Below are 27953 nucleotides of genomic sequence, written 5' to 3'. Positions count from 1 at the left end.
AGGAACGTGGATGGAAAGCTAACTCCCAGAATTCATCTGTGAATGTTTTCCAGGTCTTTTCAGTCATTTTCAACATAAGTGTTAGGGGACTTTCTTGGGTTGAGAATATTATCTTCCTGTTAGATGACAGTCTTATGTGATAGAAATTGTGCGGCATGAGACATCCAGGCTAAAGTTGTGCTCCAGTTATTCCCTAGGGAAGAGTGCCATGATTTTGCTTTTGTGCCATCTATGGAAGGAGGGACTTCTCAAGGGTCCAAAGAACCCTGAAACTGGGGTCAGTGGTGCCAGGTTTCTCCCACAGCCTATTGCCCAAACCACAGAACAGTTACATGATCAAATAACAGGCAGATAGAGAAGGCATTCCAAGGCCTTGGTGAAGTCTGGCACCTTTGTACATACTGACCATTCTTGAATATTTATCTAATATGAGGCATCAGGCCACACTTACAAAGCAGGTAGAGGCGGTTGTCCTAGTAACATCTAGACACAAGCAGCACCTCAAAGTCCTGCCTAGAGCAGGCTGTACCATCACCTTTGAGTAACTGCTACTGATGAGTCTTGAACTCATCTTGTAGGGTAGAAGACAAAGCAAGCATCTTGGTGGGCTTCAGATAAGCTGTCCAGGCTTCCAGCTTTCCACGAGTGAGGAGAAATATGCTCAGCCAAGAGTTAAATTTGCTTGTTTAGAGACAGGGCTTCATATATCCCCGGCTGGCCTCTTATGTAACCGAGGAAGCACATAAACTCTCGTTCTCGGGTCACTGCCTCTCCAGAGATGAAATTGCAGGTATGTGCCACCACATCTTGTTTCTGCAGTGCTGGGGATCAAGCCTAGAGCTTTCTGAATCCTAGGCAAGCACTTTGTCAACCGAATTACATTTCCAGGTTAAGAGTCAAGTTTATTGATGACAGTATGAACTTTTGCAGATGAGAGCTCAGCTCAGTGAGATTCCAAAATCATTTGGGGATTTCAGTCACTCATAGTGTACACTTTATCTGCTCACTTCTATTTAATTGCAAGGCATTTTTGAGTACCTACTATGTGCCAGCCGCTGTGTTGATGCAGATACTGCCCCAAAAGAAACTTCTTAGAGTAAAAGCTATACTCCAAGAGAGTGGGGCTGCAGACGGGTCTGAGAAAGCAAGAGCATGTCTTGAGGTGTGTTGGCTCTCCTTCATTCAGGCAGTATTTACTGAGTACCTAATCGGAGCAGGTATTGTATGATGAATTGATCTCATATAGCTTGCATCTGGTCCAAGGATGCTGATGTCAACTTAATGCCTGGTGCAGAATTTGGTAGAGAAGAGCCATGAAGAAACACTGAGCGGGGCAAAGGGGGTGTAGTGTGGATCACGAGGCAATACGGTGCTATTTGTGATCACAAAGCCTTCTCTACCAACCAGACTCTTGATAAAGAATCTCAATAACATTGAGGACTGGGTCATATGACCATTGCAGGAAGGTGATCACAGACAGAGGGGCGGCACATGCAACAAAGAAGAAGAGGATATGTTAGAAGCATCCAGGAAGCTGATTCAAGAGGGTAGCTGCAAGTTCAGGACAAGCCTGAGCTACAAAGTAAGTTCAACTTCAGCTTGTGGTACATGGCATTTTGCCTTTAAGAAAGTATGTTGTGACCATTAAAGAGTCTAGAACATGGTAGTCAGAGAGAAAGGGAAGAGTAATGGGATGTGAAGTTAAGGTAGCAGCCAGAGTCCTAGGCAGGGCTGTGGCAATGCTTTGGTTCTTTATTGTAGTGGTGGGAGGCAGGGAAGTGACATGATAAGGTTGTTTTAACAGGATCTGGAGCCCGGCTAACAGTAAAGGGAACTTTATGGGAGGCTGTGGGCGATAACCCAGGTCAGGAATTAGGTGGGGTAGACTGAGGGGGGAGGGGCAGGGTCCCAGAAAATAGTCAGCAGGAACTCCTATAGCCCAGGCAAAGCTAGAAGGGCTTGTTGATGGGAGGATGCAGAGTGTGAAGACATGAGAAGAGTTACCTCTAGCTGCACATTCTAGCCAGAGTGGCAGCTCCAGGAAAGAATACGTGGGATGTCAGGATGGACGGACAGACAGACAGACAGACAGACACACACACACACACACACACACACACACACACACACACACAGAGGGAGAGAGAGAGAGACAGAGAGACAAGAGACAGAAATGGAGAAAGACAGAGACAGAAGACAGAGACACGGGCCTCTACCAGGCTTTCCCTGCTTCTTGGGGCCTCAAGTCTCTCCAGGATTTGGTGTGTCTTCTCCTACTGAGGCCAGACCAGGCAGTCCTCTGCTGTATATGTGTCTGGCCTCATATCAGCTGGTGTGTGCTGCCTGGTTGGTGGCTCAGTGTCTGGGAGCTCCCAGGGGTCCAGGTTAGTTGAGACTGCTGGTCTTCCTATGGGGTTGCTGTCTTCTTCAGCTTCTTCAATTCTTTTCTTAATTCAATCATAGGGACCCTGAGTTCAGTCCAACGGTTGGGTGTTTGTATCTATCTATCTCTGTCTCAGTCAGCTGCTGGCTGTCGAGGCTCCTCAAAGCACTTCACAGCCACCCCCTTTTCCCATTCAGTGGGGACACTCTAGTCCCTGCCCTGGGCTCTCTCCTTTCCCTTGACAGAAGTGCCCTGTTCTCAGGCGTGACTCAGTTGGCCCAGATGGACTTCTCAGTCTCCAGCAGTGCCATGGTTACATTTGATTTCCAAACAACATCTGGAATAGACCCTGTGACGCCCAGCCCCTGCTCTAGAAATGCCTAATGTGAAACTCAAAAAAGAGGAAGTTGCTTAAAGAGCCCAGTTGAAATTTAAGGGGGAAAAAAAGGAAAGCATCATTGGAAGGTTGTGCGTGGCATACCCAGGACTGAGCTGACTCCTGCCTACGGATGTGCACAGCCAGCAGGGATAGCTATGAGAGTGTGAGCCTGCGCAGTGCTGAGGCCCCAGTAGCCACTTGCTCCTGGGCCAGCTTTCCAATAAGGACCTCATCCCATTAGACCTAGAACATTTACAGGAGGAAGTGAGTGGATTTCCTGAACACTTCAGAATATCTGTCTTCTTCCACAGAAATAATATTTTTTCAAATTCACTTTCTCTGTCTGTCTGTCTTTCACAGAGTTATGTGGACAAAGACAACCTTGAGTTTTTTATTTTCCTGCAGTTTACCTCAGTGACATACCACACCAAGTTTAAGCAATGGTGAGGATGGAATCCAGGTCCTCCTTTATTCTAGGCACGCATTTTGCCAACTGAGCTATATTTCTAGCCCTGAAGACTATTTTTATAAATGTCTTCTTAGCAGAATGTCAAGGCCAAGGAAAGAGGGCACTCCCTCCTTTCCTTCCTCCCTGCCTCCTTCTCTCTCCTCCTTCCCCCTTCAATATTAGCCTCCAGTCTCTACAATAACTGGATTTTAAAAGGTTCTAAGCTATTATCTGGAGTAAAGAACAAATCTGGGGGCTGAAGAGATGTCTCAATGATGAAGAGAACTTATTCTTCTTCCAGAGGACCCAGGTTCGATCCCCAGCACATACATGGTGGCTTGCAACCATCTGCAACTTCAGTTTGAGGGGATCCAAACCTTTCTTCTAGTCTTTATGGGCACCAGGCATGAATGTGGTGCACAGACATTAATGCAGGCAAAACACTAGTAATATTAAAATTTTTTTTTAAGGAAACAAATTTTTGGTGTACCCTCAGGGGATCTGTGTGGAGACAAGAGTGAGCATAATGAACCATGTCCCTTCTTCCAAGGGGCTCATATCATGTTCTTAATTAAAAGTTCCGTGAAGGGCTATTATATCCTAGACAGACTCTTCCAGGCTAATGACTGCTCAGCTTTGTGTGGTGTAATAGAATACCACAGGCTAGATAAATTACAAAGAAAAGAAGGTTGTTGGGGATGGCCATATTCACCTAACATCAGAACTCAGGAGGTGGAGGGTAAAGAGTTGTGAGTTGCTGGGATGTCTTATCCTCCCCCTACCCCTTTATCTTCAATTTGTTCCCACACATTTAAGGTATAGTTTACATAAGCAGCACACAATGATTTACCTTTTATATCACACTCTTTATCTTATGTCTGCCTCTATTTAGTGTCATTTCAGGGGTTTACAACTATGTCTACCATTTTGTCCTTTGGTTTCTAATTGTCTGAAATGTTTTGTACCTGTTTTCTTTCTTCTTATCTCTTAGACTAACATATTTGTTACATTTTCTCTTGGATTAGCTTGCTAGTCATGGATTACCTTTGATTATTTTATCACTAAAATAAATATTATAATCTAAATATTATAATCTCATTTAAACTAGTACTCCACTAGAGTACCCAAAAAACACTCAGAATACAGATCACTCAGTTCCATCAACACTCACATCCTCTTCTCCATTGCTTCCAAACAATTTTGCACATATTTATAATTTCCAGGCATATCATGCTTATTATTCTGTGAGTCAGTACTCATTTGCATGGTTATTTATGTTCATTCCTCTACCGTTGTCATCTCTTTTTGTCTTTCTGTGTCTTGCTAAGGTTTTTCCTGTCTGAAACAGGCCTGCCTTTAACAGGGTTAGGACCTGAGCTTAGAGCGTAAATGTCTTAAAAGTTAAATTCAGATAAAAATATTTAAAATGCATCTTTCTGTCCTTTCACCTTGACAAATAAGCCCCCATAAGAACTTGCAGGCAGCTTCTGTTAAGAGCTTGGACTCCTCAGGGTTCTGCCCTGGAAAGTGTTTTTTGGAAGGCCCATCTTGATTCTTAGCCGTCACCCTCTGTCTGGTTATCCCATCTGTCCTTCATCACAAGGGCCTTAGGTTTAAGCAAGTGGTCACCTGAAATTCCCTATTCATTCCCAGCAAGCCCTGGCAGCCCAGAGATGTGCATACCCCTGTTGTAATCCTCTGGGTGAAACCCACCTCTGGGAGAGAGGGGCTTGGTGCACAAATGACTTTGATAAAATACCACCATCCAAATTTGCTCCTCACTTCCTCTCTGGATGGATCTTAGCAGAACACCACATAGTCCTGAAAACCCATTTGCTCACTTGGTACTCTCCAGAGTTGGTCCATTTTTGAAGGAACTGTGGGACACAGACCTTGTTGAAACTGGGAACTGGTCCAGAGTAACTACCCTTTAAGTATTTATGGAGAGAACTCAGTATGAATCCAATGAGGCCACCCTTAAGACATTGGCATTCCCCCTTAAGACATTGGCATTCCCCTTTCTTGAACCAACATGTGGGCTTATATTAGACATTCTGTCAGCAATCTTCGGCTGGAATCTAGAGCCAGTGGTACTCAGTCTGGAAGGAGGATAGCAGCCAGGAGGCTAGACACATGTGGGGGGTCCTGCTCGTCCAGCTGCCCTCCTGAGAGGATGTGCAATGCTTTGATCCACAGTGGCACATCCTGCTTTTCTATACAAACTTAAAACACTGGTTAGGCAAAGTCACCACTCATACAGCGTGACTCAGAGGCCATGCAGTCAGCTCAACCGTCTGCATCTCTGGCATGTGCTGTGGGTGCAGGGGAGTGGAATCAATGCCTCCTTGGGCAGACCAGTTCCTTCACCTCCTCTGCCTATGAGCAGCCTAATTTGTGGCTTGAGGCCTAGGTTTTCTTGGCAAGCAGGAAACCCTATACCCTGGCTGCTTGTTTCTTCCTGCCACAGAAGAGCTGCCTGTGGGTACTGAGTGCAGTCACTGTGAGAGAAGCTTGGGTTTCTAGGACTCCCATGGAGCTGGTGGGTCCCTAGAGTAAATGGGAGGATGCAGAGGGAGGCAAGGGTGGTCCATGTGCAGGAAGTGGGGAGGGACAGCCCACAAGTATGATTCATGCCCACTTGCTGATGCTCACCCAAATTTCATGTGATTTCTAGTTGTTTCCAATGTTAGAAGACATTTGGAAATATTCCTTTAGAAGTTGGCTTCATTAGTTGGCATTTTGAATCTCATTGGTTTTGGCAAGACACCATTTGGCTAGTAAAGAGTTTGCCTGGGTAGAAAGAGAATAGAGGAAACTGGGAAAAGTCAGTGAAGCAGTTATCTTTCCAACTGTTTGGCATCATCCTCTGTATGTAGGTTACAGTAAATTAAGTCTTTTCCCAGCCTCTGCACATCGTCCACTCCTTACTGCCTTCAAGTGTTTGGCTGTATGGCCACTTCTGTCTGGAACACTTATGAACCAAATCTGGGTCACCCTGTAAGGCCCAGTGTGATAGTTAGCTTTGAAGGACTATATCAAAATACCCAAGAGAATCAACTCAAAAGCCAGAAAGGTTTATTAGGGTTTGTAAATCCAGAGGTTTTTAGCTCAGAGTTGGTTCACTTGTTCTTGGGTTCATGGTGGGGTAAGACTATCTGTGAGGAGGGAGCCTGTGGTGGAGGAGCATGTTCATCAAGTAGCAGATGGAACGGAGTGTGAACAAGAATGAGAACCGGAGTTAGAGGGTGGGGAGGCTTGCTTTTTGTAAGGAAGCCCCTGCTTTCAAGCCCACTGTGCAGTAAATCTACAAGTGGGTTCCTTTTTAAAAGAATGCTTTGAGGGTTTACTTTACAGTTGTCAGCATACTGCTATGCGTATGGTCATTTACATCATATGTGACTTGTCAAATCACTTCTTGGGGCTGATATTTTATCCTTTTTTTGAGACCTTAAACTTATACCCTGTCCTAATTAGATTCCTATTGATGAGATTAACACCATGACCACAAGCACCTTAAGGAAGAAAGGGTTTAGTTCACCTTACAGCTTATAGTCATGAAGGAAGTTAGGGCAGGAACTCAAGGCAGGAATTTGAAGGCAAGAACCTGGGGGCAGGAATCTGAAGGCAGGAACTGAAGTAGAGGCTATGGACGAATGTTGGTTACTAACTTACTCCTCCTGGCTTGCTCAGTTGGCTTTTTCATACAACCCAGGGCCATCTACCGAGGGACTGGGCCCTTCCACATCAATAATCAATCAAGAAAATGCATTATAAGAATTGCCTACAGTTCAGTTGATGGAGGCAATATTTTAACTGAGATTTCTTCTTTTCAGATGACACCAGCTTCTGTCAAGTTGACAAAAACTAGTTGGCATGGGTCCCTTGGTTCTCCTAAGTTTTATATCATCTTTTCAAGAATTTCTTTCATAGCCTGAGCATCATAACAGAAGATAATGGTGTTTCCTTCAATAATAAATGTTACTAAACTCAAACTGGAGACAGAATCTATTCTGTTTTCACATGTCCCAAAGCTCTTATTTCCTTTCTGAAGGTTCTAGCCATTTTGTCATTTTTTTTTTTTTTTTTTAAATTTGGAAGCTGGCTTTAGGCCAGCAGTTTTCAATTTGTTACCCCCTCTAAGGGTCGAATGATCCTTTCACAGGGGTTGCCTAAGATCTTCAAAAACATGAATATTTACATTATGATTCATAATAGCAGCAAAATTACAGTTGTGAAGAAGCAACAAAAGTAATTTTTTTGGTTTGACATCACCACAACAAGAGGAATTGTCTTAAAGGGCCACAGAAGGTTGGGAACCTCTGCTTTAGATAATATTTAATAATAGACCGACTTATAATAATTTTTTTTATTTTCACATATCTGGGAATATCTTTTATTTCTCATTTGTGCCTAAAGGGTGAGTAGGGGGTTGCCTGCTTGTTTGAGACATTTTTATATATAGGACTCTAACTTATGGTAATCCTCCTGCTTCAGCCTCCCTAAGTGCTAGGATTATCCGGGAGGGGAGCTTTGACATGTAACACATTTCTTTTTTTATTTGATATTTTATTTATTTACATTTCAGATGCCATCCCCATTCCCCATCTCTCCCACCCATTAAAGCCCTATCCCATCCTTCCTCCTCCTTTTTTGCCTTTATACTGTTTAAATTACATGCAAGTATTAAGGTCAGTTCTAGGTTGAGGAACTAGCAATACAATAGATGCAAATAGTCCAGGAACAAGGAAGACAATAAACCCAGATAATCAAAGAACATGCATGACAATAAACAGAATCCCATGATCACTCATGTGACCACTATTTCTAAGGGCTTATCAGGACGATCAAAGTATCTGAGCCTACTTCTCTGTCCTAGCCCAAAGTCATTTTCATGCCTGAAGCCTATTTCTTTGTTCTAGCTTAAGATTTAGATTTCTGTTTATAATTGCTTCTTTGTTCTAGCCTAAGATTTAGATTCCTGCCTGAAATTTCTTCTTTGTTTTAGCCTAGGATTTAGATTTCTGCTTGAAATTACTTCTTTGTTTCAGCCCAATGTCAGATTCCTGCCTGCAGTCCATTTCCTTGTCCTTGGCCTATGACAGATTCCTGCCAGGCAGCCCTGGAAGCTCTCCACATCTCCCCCTTTAATTGCATAAACCAGACTGAATCTGTCTTAGGTCATTCTAACAAGAAAGCCTTCCTTACCCATCATGGAATATGCATTATCATAAGCAGTTCTTAGGTTGGGAAGGCTCTGTGCATAATCTTACCTGTCCTTGGCTTGCCAGCCGGTTAAATTAATAACTCTGAATGGGGGTCCATTTATGTACTTTGGCTGCCAGCCTGTTAATATAGAGACAAGTGTTAACATGATGTGCAGGAATAAAAGTATTCCCAGGACAAGAAGGGCTAGCCTGATCAAACTGTATATACCATTCCTGAGGTTTGACCAAAATGGAAATACTGACCTCAGGCCATGGATAATTTTATCAGCATTATCTGCAGCATCAAAGCTCAACAGAGCAGCATTCTTTAAATTCAAAGTCTCACTATGCAAAGTTAACACACCCAGAGAGGTGTTAGAATTATGCCAAATATCCTACAGGTGTCTTTAAACTTTTTTCTAATTATAATGACAATCATTGTGAATTTCAAAAGTAACACTGCTCCAATGATATTTGTCATGACACTTGGGATGGCTTCTAACTCTTCAACCCTGAACCTCCTTCAGATAATCTGAATAGGTTATAGAGCATCATCCATTGTTCCAGATACATTATAAATCTTGTTTTGTATATTCAATACATTAGTAACATTTTTTTTTTTGCTAGATGGTTAATAAAAACAGTTGCCTTAACTCCTTGTGTCAATGCTATTACAGACGCAGTTGTGCTAGCAATTAATGAAATTAAAGCTGTTATACTGCCAGGCGGTGGTGGCGCACACCTTTAATCCCAGCACTTGGGAGGCAGAGGCAGGCGGATTTCTGAGTTCGAGGCCAGCCTGGTCTACAGAGTGAGTTCCAGGACAGCCAGGGCTACACAGAGAAACCCTGTCTCGAAAAACCAAAAAAAAAAAAAAAAAAAAAAAAAAAAAAAAGCTTTTATACCAGCAATAATCAAGCCCGCTATACTCTTGCTTCTGCTTAAAGCCTAACTCACTTCTTCAAGCACTTTTGAGCTTTTTTTAGAGAATCAAGGTTTTCTAATACTCAGGGCAGTAAGACAAAAGTTGGTTGATAGACCCCTGTAACAGACATGCCAGGTTTCAACACACTAATACAATTGGAAACTATATAGTCAATGTAACTTACAATAAATACTGTAGAAGATATAAAACCAATTTTAGCTTGACAATTAAAAGAGCCTTAAAACATGCACTAACACTTGTTTGAAATCCAGATCCTGTCCCAACTTTATCTCTTGCTATCATAACATCATAGTGAGCTACAGCTAACTTCCAAATATGTCTCTGACAATGTCCAGATCCAGCCTTCCAAATGTAGACTGTTATTTCTAATATTGGATTGATTTCTAGACCAGTACATGATTGAGTCCTAACAGCTGGTCACCTTTAAGAAAAATACAGGAGACATTATAATTTCTTTTTGATTCTCTATCCCACAAGGTCTAAAAACTTGAGGCAAGGCAGCTTGAACCATATGAGATATAGTCAAGCAAATGTGGGTCAGGAACATATGTCCAATACAGCTCCCCAGTCACCTTTGTCAGGGCACTCAGCAAGCTCACAGGTCAGCATCATTCTTTGTCTCAGCAACAGTATGTCTCACTAATATTTTTAAAGTTCCATGGGCCTCTTCCACAATTCCTTGTCCTTGAGGATTATACAAAATCCCCATAATAAATTGTTGACAAAAAGTCTTGACTGCTCAACTAAAATTGCCAGACCCATTATCCGTTTTTAGTAGGTATTTTATTTATTTACCTTTCAATATTATCCTTTTTCCCATTCCTCCCAAAATGCCTTATCCCATTCTCCTCCTCCTACTTCTATAAGGGTATGCCCCCACCATCCACCCATTCCTGCTTCCCTGCTCTCAAATTCCCCAACACTAGGGAATCCAAACTTTCAGGGACCAAGGCCCTCCTCTTCCACTTGCCTGACAAGGCCATCCTCAACTACCTATACAGGTGGGGCCATATGTCCCTCCTTTTGTGTTCCCAGGCTGGAGGTTTAGACCCTGGGATCTCTGGTTGATTATTTTGATATTCCTTCTAAGAAGGACCAAAGCACCTACACTTTGGTCTTCCTTCTTCTTCTTGAGCTTCATGTGGTCTATCCATTGTATCTTAAGTATTGTGAGCTTTTGAGCTAATATCCACTTATCAGTGAGTGCATACCATATGTGTTCTTTTGTGATTTTGGTTACCTCACTCAGAATGATATTTTCCAGTTCCATCCATTTGCCTAAGAATTTCATGAACTCAATGTTTTTAATAGCTGAGTAGTACTCCACTGTGTAAATGTACCACATTTTCTGTATCCATTCCTTTGTTGAAGGACATCTGGGTTTTTTCCAGCTTCTGACTATTATAAATAAGGTTGCTATGAACATAGTGAAGCATGTTCATAGCAACAGGAGCATGGAGTCCCTGTTGTATGTTGGAACATCTTTTGGGTAAATGCCCAGGATTGGTATAGCTGGGTCCTCAGGTAATACTATGTTCAATTTTCTGAGGAACTGCCCGACTGCTTTCCATAGTGGTTGTACGAGCTTACAATCCCACCAACAATGGAGGAGTGTTCCTCTTTCTCCACATCCTTGCCAGCTTCTACTGTCACCTGAGTGTTTGATCTTAGCCATTTTGACTGGTGTGAGGTGGAATCTCAGGGTTGTTTTGATTTGCATTTCTCTGATGACTAAGGATGTTGAACACTTCTTTAGGTGCTTCTCAGCCATTCTCAACTGAGTCTCAGTTGAGAATTCTTTGTTTATCTCTGTACCCCATTTTTAATACGGTTGTTTGATTGTCTAGAGTCTAATTTCTTCAGTTCTTTGTATACCTTGGATATTAGCCCTCTAGCAGATGTAGGATTTGTAAAGATCTTTTCCCAATCTGTTGGTTGCCGCTTTGTCCTGTTGATGGTGTCCTTTGCTTTACAGAAGCTTTGCAGTTTTATGAGGTCCCATTTGTCAATTCTTGATCTTAGAGCATAAGCCATTGGTGTTCTGTTCAGGAACTTTTCCCCTGTGCCCATGTGTTTGGGGCTTTCACCCATTTTCTCTTCTATAAGTTTCAGTATATCTGGTTTTATGTGAAGGTCCTTTATCCACTTGGACTTGAGCTTTGTACAAGGAGATAAGTATGGATCACTTTGCATTCTTCTACATGCTCACCTCCAGTTGAAGCAGCACCATTTGTTAAAAATGCTGTCCTTTTTTTCACTGCATGGTTTAGTTCCTTTGTCAAAGATCAAGTGACCATAAGTATGGGGGTTCATTTCTGGGTCTTCTATTCTCTTCCATTGATCCTCCTGCCTGTCTCTGTACTAATACCATGCAGATTTTATCACTATTGCTTTGTAGTATAGCTTGAAGTCAGGGATGGTGATTCCCCCAGAAGTTCTCTTATTGTTGAGAATAGTTTTCACTATCCTGGGTTTCTGTTATTCCAAATGAATTTAAGAATTTTTCTTTCTATCTCTGTGAAGAATTGAGTGGGAATTTTGATGGAGATTGCATTAAATCTGTAGATTATTCTAGGCAAGATAGCCATTTTCACTATATTAATTCTTCCAATCCATGAGCATGGGAGATCTTTCCATCTTCTGAGGTCTTCGATTTCTTTTTTCAGGGTCTTGAAGTTCTTGTCATACAGATCTTTTTCTTGCTTGGTTAGATTCACACCAAGGTATTTTATATTATTTGTGACTATTGTAAAGGGTGTCATTTCCCTAATTTCTTTCTCAGCCTGTTTATCTTTTGAGTAGAGGAAAGCTACTGATTTGTTTGAGTTAATTTTATATCCAGCCACTTTGCTAAAGTTGTTTATCAGGTTTGGAGTTCTCTGGTGGAAGTTTTGGTGTCACTAAAGTATACTATCATATAATCTGCAAATAGTGAAATTTTGACTTCTTCCTCTCCAGTTTGTATCCCTTTGACCTCCTTTTGTTGCCTAATTGGCTACAAAAGGAAAAAAAAAGTACTGGAAGTTTGGCTAGGACTTCTAGTACTATATTGAATAGGCAGGTAGAGAGTGGGCAGCCTTGTCTAGTTCCTCATTTTAGTGGCATTGCTTCAAGTTTTTCTCCATTTAGTTTGATGTAGACTACTGGTTTGCTGTATATTGCTTTTACTATGTTTAGGTATGGGCCTTGGATTCCTGATCTTTCCAAGACTTAAAGGAGTGTTGTATTTTGTCAAATGCTTTCTCAGCATCTAGTGATATGATCATGTGTTTTTTTCCTTTGAGTTTGTTTATATAGTGGATTACATTGATGGATTTCCATATATTGAACCATCTCTGCATTCCTTGGATAAAGCCTACTCTATCATGATGGACAATTGTTTTAATGTGTTCTTGGATTCGGTTTGTGGGAATTTTATTGAGTATTTTTGCATTGATATTCATAAGGGAGATTGCTCTGAAGTTCTCTTTCTTTGTTGAGTCTTGGTGTAATTGTGAGTGTAATTGTGGCTTCATAGAATGAATTGGGTAGTGTTCTTTCTGTTGCTATTTTGTGAAACAGTTTATAGAGAATTGGTATTAAGTCTTCTTTGAAGGTCTGATAGAACTCTGCACTAAAACCATCTAGTTCCAGACTTTTTTTGGTGGGGAGACTTTTAATGATTGCTTCTATTTCTGTCGGGGTTATGTGACTGTTTAGATGGTTTATCAAAGCCTGATTTAACTTTGGTAATTGGTATTTGGTAATGTCTAGAAAATTGTCAATTTCATCCAAATTTTCCAATTTTGTTGATTATATGTTTTTGTAGTAAGATCTGATGATTTTTTTTGTATTTTTTTCAGTTTCTGTTGTTATGTCACCCTTTTCAGTTCTGATTTTATTAATTTGGATACTGTCTCTCTGCCCTCTGATTAGTCTGGCTAAGGGTTTATCTATCTTGTTTATTTCCTCAAAGAACCAGCTCCTGGTTTTATTGATTCTTTGTACAGTTCTTTGTTTCTATTTTGTTGATTTCAGCTCTGAGTTTGATTATTTCCTGCTACTTCTCTTTGGTGTGTTTGCTTCTTTTTGTTCTAGAGCTTTCAGGTGTGTTGTCAAGCTGCTAGTGTATGCTCTCTCCAGTTTCTTTTTGTAAGCACTTAGAGCTATGAGTTTTCCTTTCAGCACTGCTTTCATTGTGTCCCATAAGTTTTGGTATGATGTGTCTTCATTTTCATTAAATTCTAAAAAGTCTTTAATTTCTTTCTTTATTTCTACCCTGACCACATTATCATTGAGTAGAGTGTTATACAGTTTACATATGAATGTGGGTTTTCCATTGTTTTTGTCATTATTAAAGATCAGTCTTAGTCCATGGTGATCTGATAGGATGCATGGGATTATTTCAATTTTCTTGTATCTGTTGAGGCCTGTTTTGTGACCAATTATATGGTCTATTTTGGAGAAGGTACCATGAGGTGCTGAGAAAAAGATATTCTTTTCTTTTAGGATGAAATGTTCTATAGATATCTGTTAAATCCATTTGCTTCATAACTTCTGTTAGTTTCACTGTATCTCTGCTTAGTTTCTGTTTCCATGATCTGTCCCTTGCTGGTAGTGGGGTGTTAAAGTCTCCCACTATTATTGTGTGAGGTGCAATGTGTGCTTTGAGCTTTTGTAAGTTTTTTTTTTTTTTTTTTTTTTGAAAGTGGGTGTTCTTTTATTTGGTGCATAGATGTTCAGAACTGAGAGTTTATGTTGGATGACTTTTCTTTTGACGAGTATGAAATGTCCTTCCTTATCCTTTTTGATAGCTTTAAGTTGAAAGTCAATTTTATTCTGTATTAGAATGGCTACTCCAGCTTGTTTCTTAGGACCATTTGCTTGAAAATTTGTTTTCTAGCCTTTTTCTCTAAAGGTAGTGTCTGTCTTTGTCACTGAGGTGGGTTTCCTGGATGCAGGAAAATGTTGGGTCCTATTTACATATCCAGTCCATTAGCCCATGTCTTTTTATTGGCGAATTGAATCTATTAATTTTAAGAGATATTAAGGAAAGGAGATTGTTGCTTCCTGTTATTTTTGTTATTAGCGGTGGCATTGTTTTTGTGGCTATCTTCTTTTGGATTTCTTGGAAGAAGATTACTTTCTTGCTCTTGCTAGGGTATAATTTCCTTCCTTGTATTGCAGCTTTCCCTCTATTATTCTTTGTAGTGCTGGATTTGTGGAAAGATATTGTGTAAATTTGGTTTTGTCATGGAATATGTTGGTTTCTTTATTTATGGTAATTGAGAGTTTTGCTGGGTATAGTAGCCTGGGCTGGCATTTGTGTTCTCTTAGGGTCTGTATGACATCTGTTCAGGATCTTCTCACTTTTATAGTATCTGGTGAGAAGTCTGGTGTAATTGTGATAGGTCTCCCTTTATATGTTACTTGGCCTTTTTTTTTTTCATTACTGCATTTAATATTTTTTCTTTGTTTTGTGCGTTTGATGTTTTGATTATTATGTGCTGGGAGGTATTTTTTTTCCTGGTCTAGTCTATTTGGTGTTCTGTAGGCTTCTTGTATGTTTATGGGCATCTCGTTCTTTAGGTTAGGGAAGTTTTCTTCCTTAATTTTGTTGAAGATATTTATTGGCCCTTTAAGTTGGGAATCTTCACTCTCTTCAATATCTATTATCCTTACGTTTGGTCTTCTTATTGTGACCTGGATTTCCTGGATGTTTTGGGTTAAGAACTTTTTGCACTTTGTGTTTTCTTTGACAGTTGTGTCAATATTTTCTATAGTATCTTCTGCACCTGAGATTCTCTCTTCTATCTCTTGTATTCTGTTGGTGATCCTTGTGTCTATGATTCCTGATTTCCTTCCTAGGTTTTCTATCTCCAGGGTAGTCTCCCATTGTGATTTCTTTATTGTTTCTACTTCCATTTTTTGTCCTGGATGGTTTTGTTCAATTCCTTCACCTGTTTGGTTGTGTTTTCTTGTAATTCTTTAAGGGATTTTTGTCTTTCCTCTTTAAGGGCTTCTACCGGTTTACCTGTGTTCTCAATTTCTTTGAGAGTGTTATTTATGTCCTTCTTAAAGTTCTCTATCATCAGCATCATTAGAAGTGATTTTAAATCTGAATCTTGCTTTCCTGGTGAGATGGGGAATTCAGGACTTTCTATTGTGGGAGAACTAGGTTCTGATGATGCCAATGCTTATGTTCTTGCACTTGCCTTTTGCCATCTGGATCTCTTTAGTGCTACCTGCACTGTCTCTGACAGGAGCCTGTCTTTCCTATTATCTTGGTTGTTTCAGAACTGTGTAGGGTGGGTGTTGCTGCTGGGGTTAGAGCTGAAGCCCAAGATCTGCTCAGTGCTTGGGTGCAGACTGGAACAAACCAGTGCCCCGGGCCAGGAGTGAATTCCTAGGTCCCAATGGGTCCCAGTTACTCCCTGTTTGGGGCAGGTGTTGCTGTCTCCTTACCTAAGATACTGCTGGGGTTAGAGCTCCCCACGTACCACATTTCTGGCTGACACTTACTTTCTGTGCTTAGAGCTTGGCATATCTTTCCCTCTGTTTTCTGTGTGCTCAGATGTGATAGTGTTTCCTTAGAGATGTGTCATTTACCTCTACTTATTTTGAAGCACTTGCTTTTGCCTCTGATTTTAGAAGTTCGATTATGAGGTACCATGATGTTTGGTCTTTGGGCTAGATTTATCCAGTTCTAGTATCTGTTGTGGCTCTTTTTGTGGCATTGTCTAGTAAAAAGAAGAAGCCTATATTTTGCTACTCACCACTCTAACACCTTGACTAAGTCTAATTTTTGCTTGTTTCTAGAGAAATTATAAATGGCGGAAACAGCGTTTTGGTGACAGCTGCTTTACAGTCTTTGTCAGACTACCCAAGCACCTGGCTTATCTAGGGATTCACTCACTGTCTACTTCCCCAAATAGTGTGTTCTTGGCTCTTGATGCTATAATTGCTGGGCTTTGGTTGCACATTAGACACTTAGGTTTTTCTGGTAGAGATGATTCTCTGTGTAACACTCTTGGTAGGTAGGTGAAGCACAAAGTTCTGGTTTGCTCTTATGAATGTCTGTTGCCATGGCATTATAGTTTTGCTGTGTTTCTGTTCTGCTGTGTTTCATCCTTGTCACACTACCAGATTGCTCACTTGATCTGTGAGGTTCTGACTGATGGGGTTGAAGGAGCTTCCTGGGGCCCAGTGGGTGACCATTTGCTGCACAAGAAGAGGACAGGAGAAGTTGTAGGACCTAGGTCTTTTCTGTCATGTAGGCGAACGAGTTCTCAGTATCGAGGTGGCCTGATTGCCTGCTGTGTCCCCTTGATAAGGGTGGTGGTGGAGATGGCTCTATAGTTCTCAGAGTAGCATGTTAGACATGTCTGTAAAACCTGTGTCAAGGGTCCATTCCAGGTTTCCACAGGCCTTCCTTTTCCCTGGTGCTTTAACCTACAGAGCAAACCCATTTTCTTGACTGCTTTCTTGCTTTGCCTGTTGGTAACTATGGGTAGTGGGGCTCACAAGCCCCTAAAAGAAATGTAACGCGATAACTATTCAGAAAATCTGGGGGAAATGCTGGTGGCTAGGACCAGATTTTGGCTGTAAAGCACAAAAAGAGGGTTCTGTGTGGTGGTGACCATGTCGACGACCTAACAGTGACACTGGACTGTCATCTTGTGGGTGTTATCACTGGAGGGAATGATGTGAAAGGGTACGCATGTTTCTGCATTTTTTCTTGTAACTTTATGTGAATCTACAGTAACAAACAGAATGTGAGTTAAAAGAGCGAGTTAAAAATTGCATCCCATATGCTAGAAAGCTGCAATTTGGAAACAGCACTGTTAAAACAATAATATTTATGATTACATTAGAAAATGTTTAGGAAATAATGTAATGAGAAATATAAAAGTCTGTTATGAAAAAATTTACAAAGTTTACTAAATTGATACTAAAGGAGGCTTACCTGAATAATGGAGACATTTGTATACCATGCTTATGAAAACAAAACGGTGTTAAGCATCAATTCTTCTCAACATTTATTGGTGAATTTAACTAAAATGCCTTTCTAAAATTAAAATGTTTTAAATTAGCATACACAGGTTTACATATCATGGCATTTTAAAACAAATATTTTAGTAGAGTCTTCTGTCCTCTCAATCCCTAGCCTCCCTGATCCTCAATCCTCTCTTGTGACCTCCCCCAAGTCTCCTGTATGTTTTCATGTCACATGAGTTCTATGCCCCCTCCACCAGGACCTCTCTTTACCATCTCTCAGTCCCCTTTCTAATGCTTTAGTCATTCTGTGTTTATACCCACTTAGATATGTACACATGTATATGACATGCTAGGATTCACAGACAAGAAGGAATGAACATTTTTTTGTATTTCTTAACTTGGGTCATCTTCCTTAATATATGCAACAGTGTGTCTTTATGTAGATTTATTTTGGTTTATCTGTTGTATCTCTCCCAGCTTCTCAGATCTATCATTTTCTGTCTTTTCTTTCATTTAGGGAGTAGTCAGTCATTATCTCCTTGGATACTTTGTAATTTAACCTTCTGCCTTCCAAATTTCACAATCCTGGAGATACTGACATGGGATATTTTGCTAGTATTCCATAGGATTCATGAAAAGTTATTTGTGTAGTTTTGATTTATCTTGTGCTTTTAAATTGATATCTTTTTATATACTCTTAAAATAATATTATGGGCACTATATTTAGTAATTTTCTTGGTGCGCTTCCACCTACTATGTGATGTGGTTCCACTTCTAATTTATTTTTCCTCTGTCCTTTGAGCCTGTGGTATGTTCAAGTTTCTAAGTATACATTAGAATTCTAAGATTTTGGTTTGATTATTCCTATTTAATATTGCTCTTCTGAAGTTTCCTATTTTTTTCATTGTTTTAGGCACACTCATAATTTTTCTCACAACACTTCTTGATTTCTGCTTAAAGACCTTTGGCAGTTAACTTGAGTATTTCTGTTACTTCAGTGTTGAGATCTGTGAATTGTTTTTTGGTTTGGGTATGATGGGTAATTGTAAATTAAACACTGGATTTTTATAACTTACAACTATAAGTTGTAGCTTCGGGAACTTATTTAAGTTTTATTTTAGTTGTTTTTATTTGATATGCCTCTTTAGTCTGTTATTTCATCTATTTTCCAATATTAAACAGTTTGTTGGATTATTGGATAAATCTGACTACTATTTTATTTGGGATTTTACATTTATGTGTGAGATTTTGTCCCGTGTTGTTATTCTGGTTGCAAACTTGTGTGTGCCTCATGATGATACTGACATTTCTGTATTCCTTTCTTTCATTGGTTGGTATCAAGGTTTGCTTCCTTTCCCTGTATTAAAAATTTTGTAGTCTTATATGTTTTTGTCTCTGTGACAAATACCTTGGAGAAAACAGTTTAAAATGTAGATCCTTATTCTATCTCATGGTCCCAGGAATTTCCATCCAATGTCAATGGATGCCATTTGTTATTGTGCCTGTTGTAAACTTGAGCATCCTAGAGAACATGGTGGTAAGTCTAAGATGTTCACCTCCTGGCATTTAGGAAGGAGAGAGAGAGAGAGAGAGAGAGAGAGAGAGAGAGAGAGAGAGAGAGAGAGAGAGAACAAGAAGGAAGAGGAGGAGGAGGAGAAAGAGGAAGAAGAGGAGGAAGAGGAAGAGGAGGAGGAAGAGGAACTGGAGACAAGGTACATATTTTAAGGTCACACCCTGAGTGACCTAATATTTCCAGCTAGTTTCCACCTACTATACTCCTCCCAGTAACCCATTATGAGCCCATCAATGGATTGATCTACTGGTGAGGTAGAGGCCTCAGGATCCAATCCTCTCTCAGTGACTGGATCCACCAGTTCAGGGCCAAACCCTCAACACATGTGTTGTTTTGTTTTATTTTGTTTTTGTTTTTAGGGCTTATATTCAAACCATAACAAATCTCATAAAATATGTGATGTGGTCCTTAGTTACCAATGTTTCAAATTACTTACGTCTGTAATGATCTGTAACAGTTTTTGCCATCTGGTATTAGTGTTTTTCTTGTAGAGAGGTTTACTCTTTGGTTTATTTCATTTTTACAAGGCCACAAAGATTTCCTAATTTTTCTGGAATTGATTTTGATAAAGCATGCTTTCTCATAATTTCCCAATTTCATCTGATTGCTCAAATGTATCCTGTGTCTCTGTGCCATCTTTTGACTCTTGAGACAGCATCTATAGCTATGTTTCTTTTTTGCCATTTCTGTTCTGTGTCTGGCCCCCCGGCACCTCTTCTGGAGCAGCACTAACATTTTAAAAGCTTTGCACAGAACCAACTTTTAATTTGTTCAGTGTCTCTATTATATGCTCATCTTTATTTTAGAGGTTCCTAATTATCTGCTCTGTTCAGTTTTCTTTAATGATTATCTCATTAACTATTTTCATCTTTCCTTTTTAGTACAAATACTTAAGATAGTAACTCTTTTTTCCATATATTGCTGTACCTTTAGATGCATTCCAGAAGGTTTGCTAAGTACATTTTCATGACCAGTTTGTACTAAATGCCTTATGTTTCCAATATGCTTTCCTTTGAGTCACAAGTTTCTTAGAAAGATGTTCCTTAATTTCCAGATGCACAAGTATTTTCCAGTTACCTTCAGAAATACATTTTTACTGCTTCTGAAATGATTACAGACTCACAGGAAATTGCAGAGACAACACAGAGAAGTTTCACGTCTTTACAAATTTTCTACAACAGCACATCTCACATAATGAAAGTTACAGTCACACAACATTGAAATGGTAAATCGGAGGCTCAAGAGTTAAGAATATGCATTACTCTTTCAGAGGACATCAGATAGCTTATGACCACCTGTAACTCCTGTTCCAGGGGGATCTAATGTCTTTGGCCTCCAAGGGTACCTGAACTTAGGTGCACATATCCACACACATCCACACACTTATACATAATTTAAAATAATAATGGTGAGCTCCTTAAAATGGCAAATTTGACATTGCTATAATTCATGTGTAGTTCTATGTAGCTTTTAATGCATCCATAATCATTACATCATCCAAGCAGAGAAGTGACACACTACCAAGAAAGCCTCCCCAGTGCTATACCACCCAGACATACTCTGGGCCCTTATTAACATTAACTACCATAGCAAGTATTGTTTCTTTTCTCTCCACTTGGTTCCTTTAATACCTCCTAATTTATTTGTGGTGTTGCCAGTGTGACACTACAGTTCTTTGTATTGCTCAAAGTTGTTTGATGATCCTGCATATGGTTATTTTGGAAGCATTTTGTGTATGTTTTAAAAGACACCATGTTCTGCAGTTAACCTAATAATTTTTGCCTATGTTGACCTAGAGCTTCTTACAGGTTTGATGGTTTGAATGAGAATGTCCCTCACAGACTCTTGCATTTGAATACTTGGTACCCTGTTGGTGGTGCTGTTTAGGGGGGGCATTAGAGGAAATAAATCACCATGGTTGGATTTGAAGGTTTCAAAGCCTGGAACCATTCCCAGGTCATTCTCTCTGCCTCCTGTTTGTGGTTCAAAATGTCAGCCCCCAGCATCCCAGCTTCAGCCTACTGCTAACTGTACACCTGCCCACCTGCCCACCATGACAGAGCCTTTTCCTCCTGAAACCATGAACCAAGATAAACCTTTCTTTCTATAAGTTACCTTGGCCGTGGTGTCATGTTCTATTTTCTTTTTAGTTATGCCAACCACTTGTGAGGCTGTACAATATGGGTGAGCGCATTCAGAACCATTGTATTTATTTTGTGATTTAAATCAGTTATTATCGAGCAGACCAATCACTATTAATTCTTTTTGACAAAAAAAATCCGTTTAGTCAGGACTGGAGAGATGGTTCAGAGATTAATAACACTGGCTGCTCTTGCAGAGAACTCAAGTTCAATTCCCAGCACCTACATGGAAGCTCACATCCCTCTGTAACTCCAGTTCCCAGGGATCCAGTACCCTCTTCTGGTCTCTCTAGATAACAGACACACATTTGGTGCATATACATACAGGCAAACACCTATACACACAAAATAATGATAAAGAAATCTGTTTTGTCTATAAAGTGCACCAAGTTTTGTTTTCTTTATAACTTATTTCTTCTTATTTTCTTGTGAAAGTTTTAGTTTTAGATTCCATATATTTATAGTGTATTAACACCAATGCCCCTACCACTTCTTCTATATCTCCTCACTCCCTCTCAAATTGGCCCATTTTTCTTTAATTATTAATGTTACATATATGTATATAAATGAATTAACATATAAACACAAGCTGTGTTGCTTGTATGTACGTGTTTGTAGGTATCCAAATCTTAATCTAATTTTTGTTCCTTCACTTTAACTCCATACATAAGTAAACATACATATGGTTTTTAATGACTTGTTTCCTGTTGTTTGTCTTACACAGTTCTTGCTGAGAAGTGAGTTAATTGGTTCCTGTTGGAAGACAGTTTCTCATTTCTTTCTGCCTGCTGCTTTTAAACAATTAATTTATTTGTGTGTATGTGGTTTGTGTTTATGTGGTGTATGTGTGGTGTAATTGCAGATGCATGTGCCTATGAGGGCTGGAGAAGGATGTCAGATATCTGCTTTATCATTCTCTGCACCCATGTGTGTGTGTGTGTGTGTGTGTGTGTGTGTGTGTGTGTGTGTGTGTGTATGCCATCCACACTTCCAGTGACCAGTTGGGGCTTTTATAATGCATCATCTGTAAATAGCTTGAACATCTAAAAATTGGTGAATGTTATTATGTGGGAGCCTTTTCATCTGGCATTTTCACCAAAAATTTTCACTTGATCTTTGTGCACAGACTATTGCTTAGCATTTGCTCCTGGCTTTTGTGTCCAGATTTTAAAAAATGGCAGTAAAGGGCAATACACACACACACACACACACACACACACACACACACACGCACACACACACATATATATATATACACAAATGCACATATGCACTTACACACACAGGCACACACATGTGCACACAAACACACGTGTGCACACACACACATATACACAAATGCACATATGCACTTACACACACACACACACACATATTTATATGTTCTATCTTATGGGTAGGATGTTTGGCCAGTATGTATATCTGTTCACCCCTTGTGTGGTTGGTGCTGGCAGCGGCCTGAAGGGAAGACCATTGGATGCCCTGGAACTGGAGTTTCAGACAGTTGTGAGCCACCATGTGATTGCTTCAACCTTAGCTGCTTGGAAAAGCAGCCAGAGTTCTTAATTGCTGAGCCATCTTTCCAGTACCCCAACTTCTTTATTCTTTTGAGACAGGGTCTCTCACTGAACCTGGAGCTAGACTGGTGGATATTAAGCCCCTAGCAATTCTTCTGTCTCCATCTCTCCCCCAAATGCTGGGATTAGAGTGTACACATGACCATGCCTGACGTTTTATTTTAGTGCCTAAGATGCATACTCAGGTCTTCATGCTTGCCCAGAAAGTATTCTTGCCCACTGAGCTACTGCCCTTGCTCTTGCCTACTGCTTTTAAAAACTAAATGGCTAAGTTTTTGTTTGGGGGTTTTTAGTTTTCCTCAGAAATTTTTATTATGCTTTAATTTCTATTTCTTTTACTTAGGGTTTGCTGAGTTTAATGAGTTTATGGTTTAATGTCTCTCAGACATTGTCATGTGAAGTATTACACAGATACATAGACAGGTAGGTGATAGATAGATGGATAGATATATAATGGATGAGAGACAGATGATAGGTGATAGATAGAAGATAGGCAGATGACACAGGCCTCTTCATTCTGGAAATTTGTTATGTTGATATACTTGCCACTGTCTCACATGTTGTTTTAAGGTCTTGTTAGTATCCTCCATATCTTCATGTTGCTGTCTGGTTATTTTTAAAAACTATGCCCCAGCTCTCTTCCCTTGCCTTCAGTGCTGTCTAAGTACCCTGTTCAGTCTGTTTATTTCTGAGAATTAATCTATTCAGTTCTTTTATGAGCCTGCTGAGAAACTTTCAGTTTCTCCTCTGATTTTTCAATCACTTCTTTGATGTGTTTAAAACATGAAGCCTGTTGATGTTGCAATGTATGCTGTGCCCACTGTGCAGTTTGTAGTGTGTGCAGGTCTGGCTTGTGTGTGTGTGTTTCTCATGGCTTTCTCTGCTCATGCCACGCTCTGGGGAGTGTTTGTTTCCATTGAACTGTTTTCTCTGAGGGCTCCTAGGTCCCATCACTTTCTCTGTGGGTGTTTTTGTAGGCGCAGCCCCGTGCTGGGGCTTTCACAGAAGATTCAAATTTGCTTCTGTGGGGTAGCTGGGGCATCATTAGCCTGGAGCAGAATCAACTAAGTTCTTGTCTGGAGGGTTTTGAGACATCCATGTGGCATGAATTAGGACTAAAGCTCCTGCAAGTGCTCACTGGTAGTTGTCAATTCTCCAGGGATTCCCTCCCCCCCCCCCCCGCTTCCCTTCAGGGCTATATCCGGACTATAATTTCCTTTTATTACCTCAAAGATGGCATGAATCCACTCTAGTCCATATTTAAAATAAAGACATAATCCTTTGAATTGTCCTCTTGATGCAAAGAGAATGTCCTATTAGGCTCTATTCTTAGGAAGGAGCTGAGATCTCTCTTGCTCTATAGCATCCCATTGGGTTACAAACAGCAAAGTCCAAATTCAGCCACTCATTGAATGAGCTCAGAGCCACAGCAAATTCAGGGCTCCGCTTATTTTTCACAGCCTTTGATGCAACCACCAGCTTCTGGCTATGCCTGATGGTGGTGCCTTTCTATTGAAAGGTTTTTATCCCATTAAAATAGTTACTTGGTTTTAACTGAAGGAATACAGTCAGTTGTCACCTCACCAGGGAAAGCATGATCCTCCCCTGACCTTCAATGTCCCACCTATCAGTGTTTTCTGTTTTACATGTGTAGTGATGGACACCCTTCCTCAAACATCTGTGTGTGTTTTATACAATTATTTTCTACAATAAAATTTGAGAATATGGAGAGACAGAGTTGAGAATCATCTGTGAAGTGGTTGTTATTCCTTAGAAACTGGATACTAGGGCTCTTGATGCCCTAGGATGGAATATTGCTATGAAACACAGGCTAGTCTTGAACCCATGGGTGGTTCAAAAATGTCTGCCCCAGACTCCTGAATTCTAGGACTGTAGACAGATACCATCATTCTGGCTCACTTTGAATGGTTTTATTATACAGTTCATATATCATATAATTAAGTGAATAATATTCTGTGGTTTCAGCATGTCTGTAGAATTTTACAACCATCACTTCTAACTTTAAAACCATTTACCATCTCAAAAGAAACCCCATAGACTTTAGAAATTCCCCCAAAGCCCACATCTCTGCCACACCCGTTTCCCATAAGACCATGAGCTTCAGAGACTATGATCATACATACTCTATTCCTATCAGCATAGTTCTGAACATCTCATAAGTGAAGTCACACATATGTGATATTTTCCACTGACTTACTTTGATTGCTATGCCACTTTGCAGTCATCTTATCGCAGACTTATTAGTCCTTAATCGCTTCTAGTTGATGCATAATATAATGTATGAACAAACCAAGTTACCCATCTATCACTTAATCAACACTAAAAATGTTTCTGTTTTTGGATACTATAAATACTTCTCTTTATTATTTTGTCCCTTTTTTTTTTCAGAGCTGAGGACCGAACCCAGGGCCTTGCGCTTGCTAGGGCAGCGCTCTACCACTGAGCTAAATCCCCAGCCCCAAATACTTCTCTTTAAACATTTGTGTAAAATTTTACATGGGTCTATTTTTTGAGTATACCTAGGAGTGAAATTGTTGGATGATACTGTATTATTATTTTTTTGACAAATTATACTGTGTATAGTAGTACATGCTTTTAGTCTCAACACTTAGAGAGGCAGAGAGGCAGAGAGGCAGAGAGGCAGAGAGGCAGAGAGGCAGAGAGGCAGAGAGGCAGAGAGGCAGAGAGGCAGAGAGAGAGGCAGAGAGGCAGAGAGGCAGAGAGAGAGGCAGAGAGGCAGAGAGGCAGAGAGAGAGGCAGAGAGGCAGAGAGGCAGAGAGAGAGGCAGAGAGGCAGAGAGGCAGAGAGAGAGGCAGAGAGGCAGAGAGGCAGAGAGAGAGGCAGAGAGGCAGAGAGGCAGAGAGAGAGGCAGAGAGGCAGAGAGGCAGAGAGGCAGAGAGGCAGAGAGGCAGAGAGGCAGAGAGGCAGAGAGGCAGAGAGGCAGAGAGGCAGAGAGGCAGAGAGGCAGAGAGGCAGAGAGGCAGAGAGGCAGAGAGGCAGAGAGGCAGAGAGGCAGAGGAGAGGCAGAGAGGCAGAGGCAGGTGAATTTCTATTCCAGCCTGCTCACTCTACAAAGTGAGTCCCAGGACCTCCAGAGCTACACAAAGAGAACCTGTGTTGAAAAATCACAACAAAACATTTTTTTTTTTTTTTGAGAAATCTTCAGCCAGTTTTCCAAATCAGTTTCATTGACTTACATTTCTATTGTTAGTATGAGGCTCAAAAATTTTGTGTATATGTATGGTTATTTATGTATGTGTTCACACATGTGGAGATTCATGTGTGGGGGTGCGTGCAGGCCCAACCTGTTTGTACTTTCATGTACAGGTCAGCTTAGGGCAGTATTCCTCAGGTGCTATCTACCTCACTTTTTATGCATTAAAATATTTTAATATACAAATGAAACAACTAGCTAGTAGCTATGAAGAGGCTAATGAAGCAGTTCTCATCCCACTTCCAGTCCCAATACTGTGACATCCCCATGATACTAATGTAGATGGATACAGGCTGAAAGCCCACACAGTCTGCCTGATTTTTGCATGATACAAATAGGTAACTTTTATCAGCAGTTTTTACTGCCAAGGTTCAGTGGTGGTGCTACAATGTAATCTATCAATGCAGGCGAATTTGTCTTTTGAGAGCTTTCTTCTTTTTATTTTATTATAAAATTACTTTATTGCAATGAACTCTAAAATGAAAATATCACACAGATAGATTAAAGTAGCCACTCAAAGATTTGTTCAGTTCCTAACGCTATTCGTCTCAGTGAGCCGTCAGAATGGCCATTCTGAAACTGTGGCTCTCGGATCAGAGTTTTATACATTCACTATCAATTGCGTCTTTATACACTTAGTCATCAGCTGACCCCCTTCCCCCCAGAAACTATCATGGAGTTGAAACGAAGAAAAAAACCTTTAGCTTTATGTCCTCTTCCACAACTCCTGTGTCCATTACCTGTATTCTGTCCTTCCCCCTTACCTAATATCACCCTCCCTTGACCTCCTTCCTAAACAGTATACTGTATACCCACATTGACAGTGATTTATATATGTGTGTGTTTACATTACAGGCCAGGATCCAAGTATGAGGGGAAATACCTTGCTTTCCAAGGCAGGATCTTACTGAGTAGTCTAGGCTAACCATCAAGCCCCAAGGATGGGCAACTTCCCAGAAGTAGAATTATAGCTGCGTGCCACCCTGCTAGGCTGGGGACCGAATTTAGGTACTAGTATTGCAAGGCAAGCATCTTTCCCACTGAGGCACCTCCCCAGCCTCTGGAACATTTCTTGCTTATCTTCTCTCTGCTGGTGGGAATAGTGTGACATAGCCCTTGTAGCTGGTGTGAAGCAATGTCTCACCTTGGCTTTGATTGGCGTGACTACCATTCTGTTTCTGTTCTGTTACTATGACAAACTCGGACCAACAGCAACTCAGGGCAGGAAAAGATTTGACCTACATTTCCATTTGCCTGATTTTCTTCTTGGAGTTTTACTGTTTTGCCTCTTGCTTATAGATATAGGACCATTTTGAATTACTTTCTGTGTATGGTGTGAGAAACAAAATAATTCCAGAGCCTAAACTCCCAAGGCTTACAAGTCCTATTGCTCCACTGGGAGAGCTCATTTTGCATGTGGACTGCTCGCTGACATCACTGACAAGATCGACACTTCTGGAGCTTGCTGGCTGTGTTCCTCCTCCATGGAAACTTTTCTGTTTTCTTTTGAGTGAAGTTGCTGTAAATTCTGCCTCTTAGAGAACCCCATAACATAACCCTCTTTCTTATAGACATAGAGCTGTTTTGAATTACTTTGTGTGTATGGCGTGAGAAAGAAGTCCAGTTCTTTTATGTCGAAATATGTCTTTCCAGATATCATTTGTTAGAATGAGTCTTTTCAAGGCATCAAACATTGTGGTAGTAGGTTGATCTGAGCCAGGACCTTGTACTGTGACAAAAGCAAGAATAGACATACTGAAGAGCCATGAGAAGATGGAATTAGAAGGACTTGGTGACAGTGTCATGTTGTGGATAAGGGGAATGAACATCAAAGGGAAGTCTTGGTTGTGCTTGTCCCTTCCCCCTTGAGATGAGCAGAAACGCAACATCTCCTTTATGACCAGGTGGCTACCCCAGAACCAATTTGAGGGAGACTATTATCTTGTTTATAAGACACAATGCCCCAGAATTCCTTGCCATCACCCTGTGTTCATCCTCTCATTCTATGGGGACTATGTAGCTTTCCATTTTTAGAGTTAGCTGTTGGTTCCTAAAAGCAATATGGCCAATCTTAGTGTTGAAAAAAAGTA

General features: G+C 40.5%; 1 protein-coding gene across 6 annotated transcripts in view; it reads left to right on the top strand.

The window, feature by feature from the left end:
- The window catches only part of Il16 (interleukin 16), a 139928-nt gene that overhangs the window by 23896 nt on the left and 88079 nt on the right, over positions 1-27953 (top strand). For 4 of the 6 annotated variants that reach the window (XM_076937108.1, XM_076937096.1, XM_076937099.1 and 1 more), the window contains exon 3: positions 1463-1582. The exons of the other annotated variants lie outside the window; for them this stretch is intronic. In XM_076937108.1, coding sequence (XP_076793223.1) covers positions 1463-1582 — 120 coding nt within the window. The remainder of the gene's footprint in view (positions 1-1462; positions 1583-27953) is intronic. 6 annotated transcript variants of the gene reach the window in all.

Source organism: Arvicanthis niloticus, chromosome 1, assembly GCF_011762505.2.
Source record: "Arvicanthis niloticus isolate mArvNil1 chromosome 1, mArvNil1.pat.X, whole genome shotgun sequence".
NCBI lineage: Eukaryota > Metazoa > Chordata > Mammalia > Rodentia > Muridae > Arvicanthis > Arvicanthis niloticus.
This window is presented reverse-complemented; position numbering and strand designations above follow the sequence as displayed.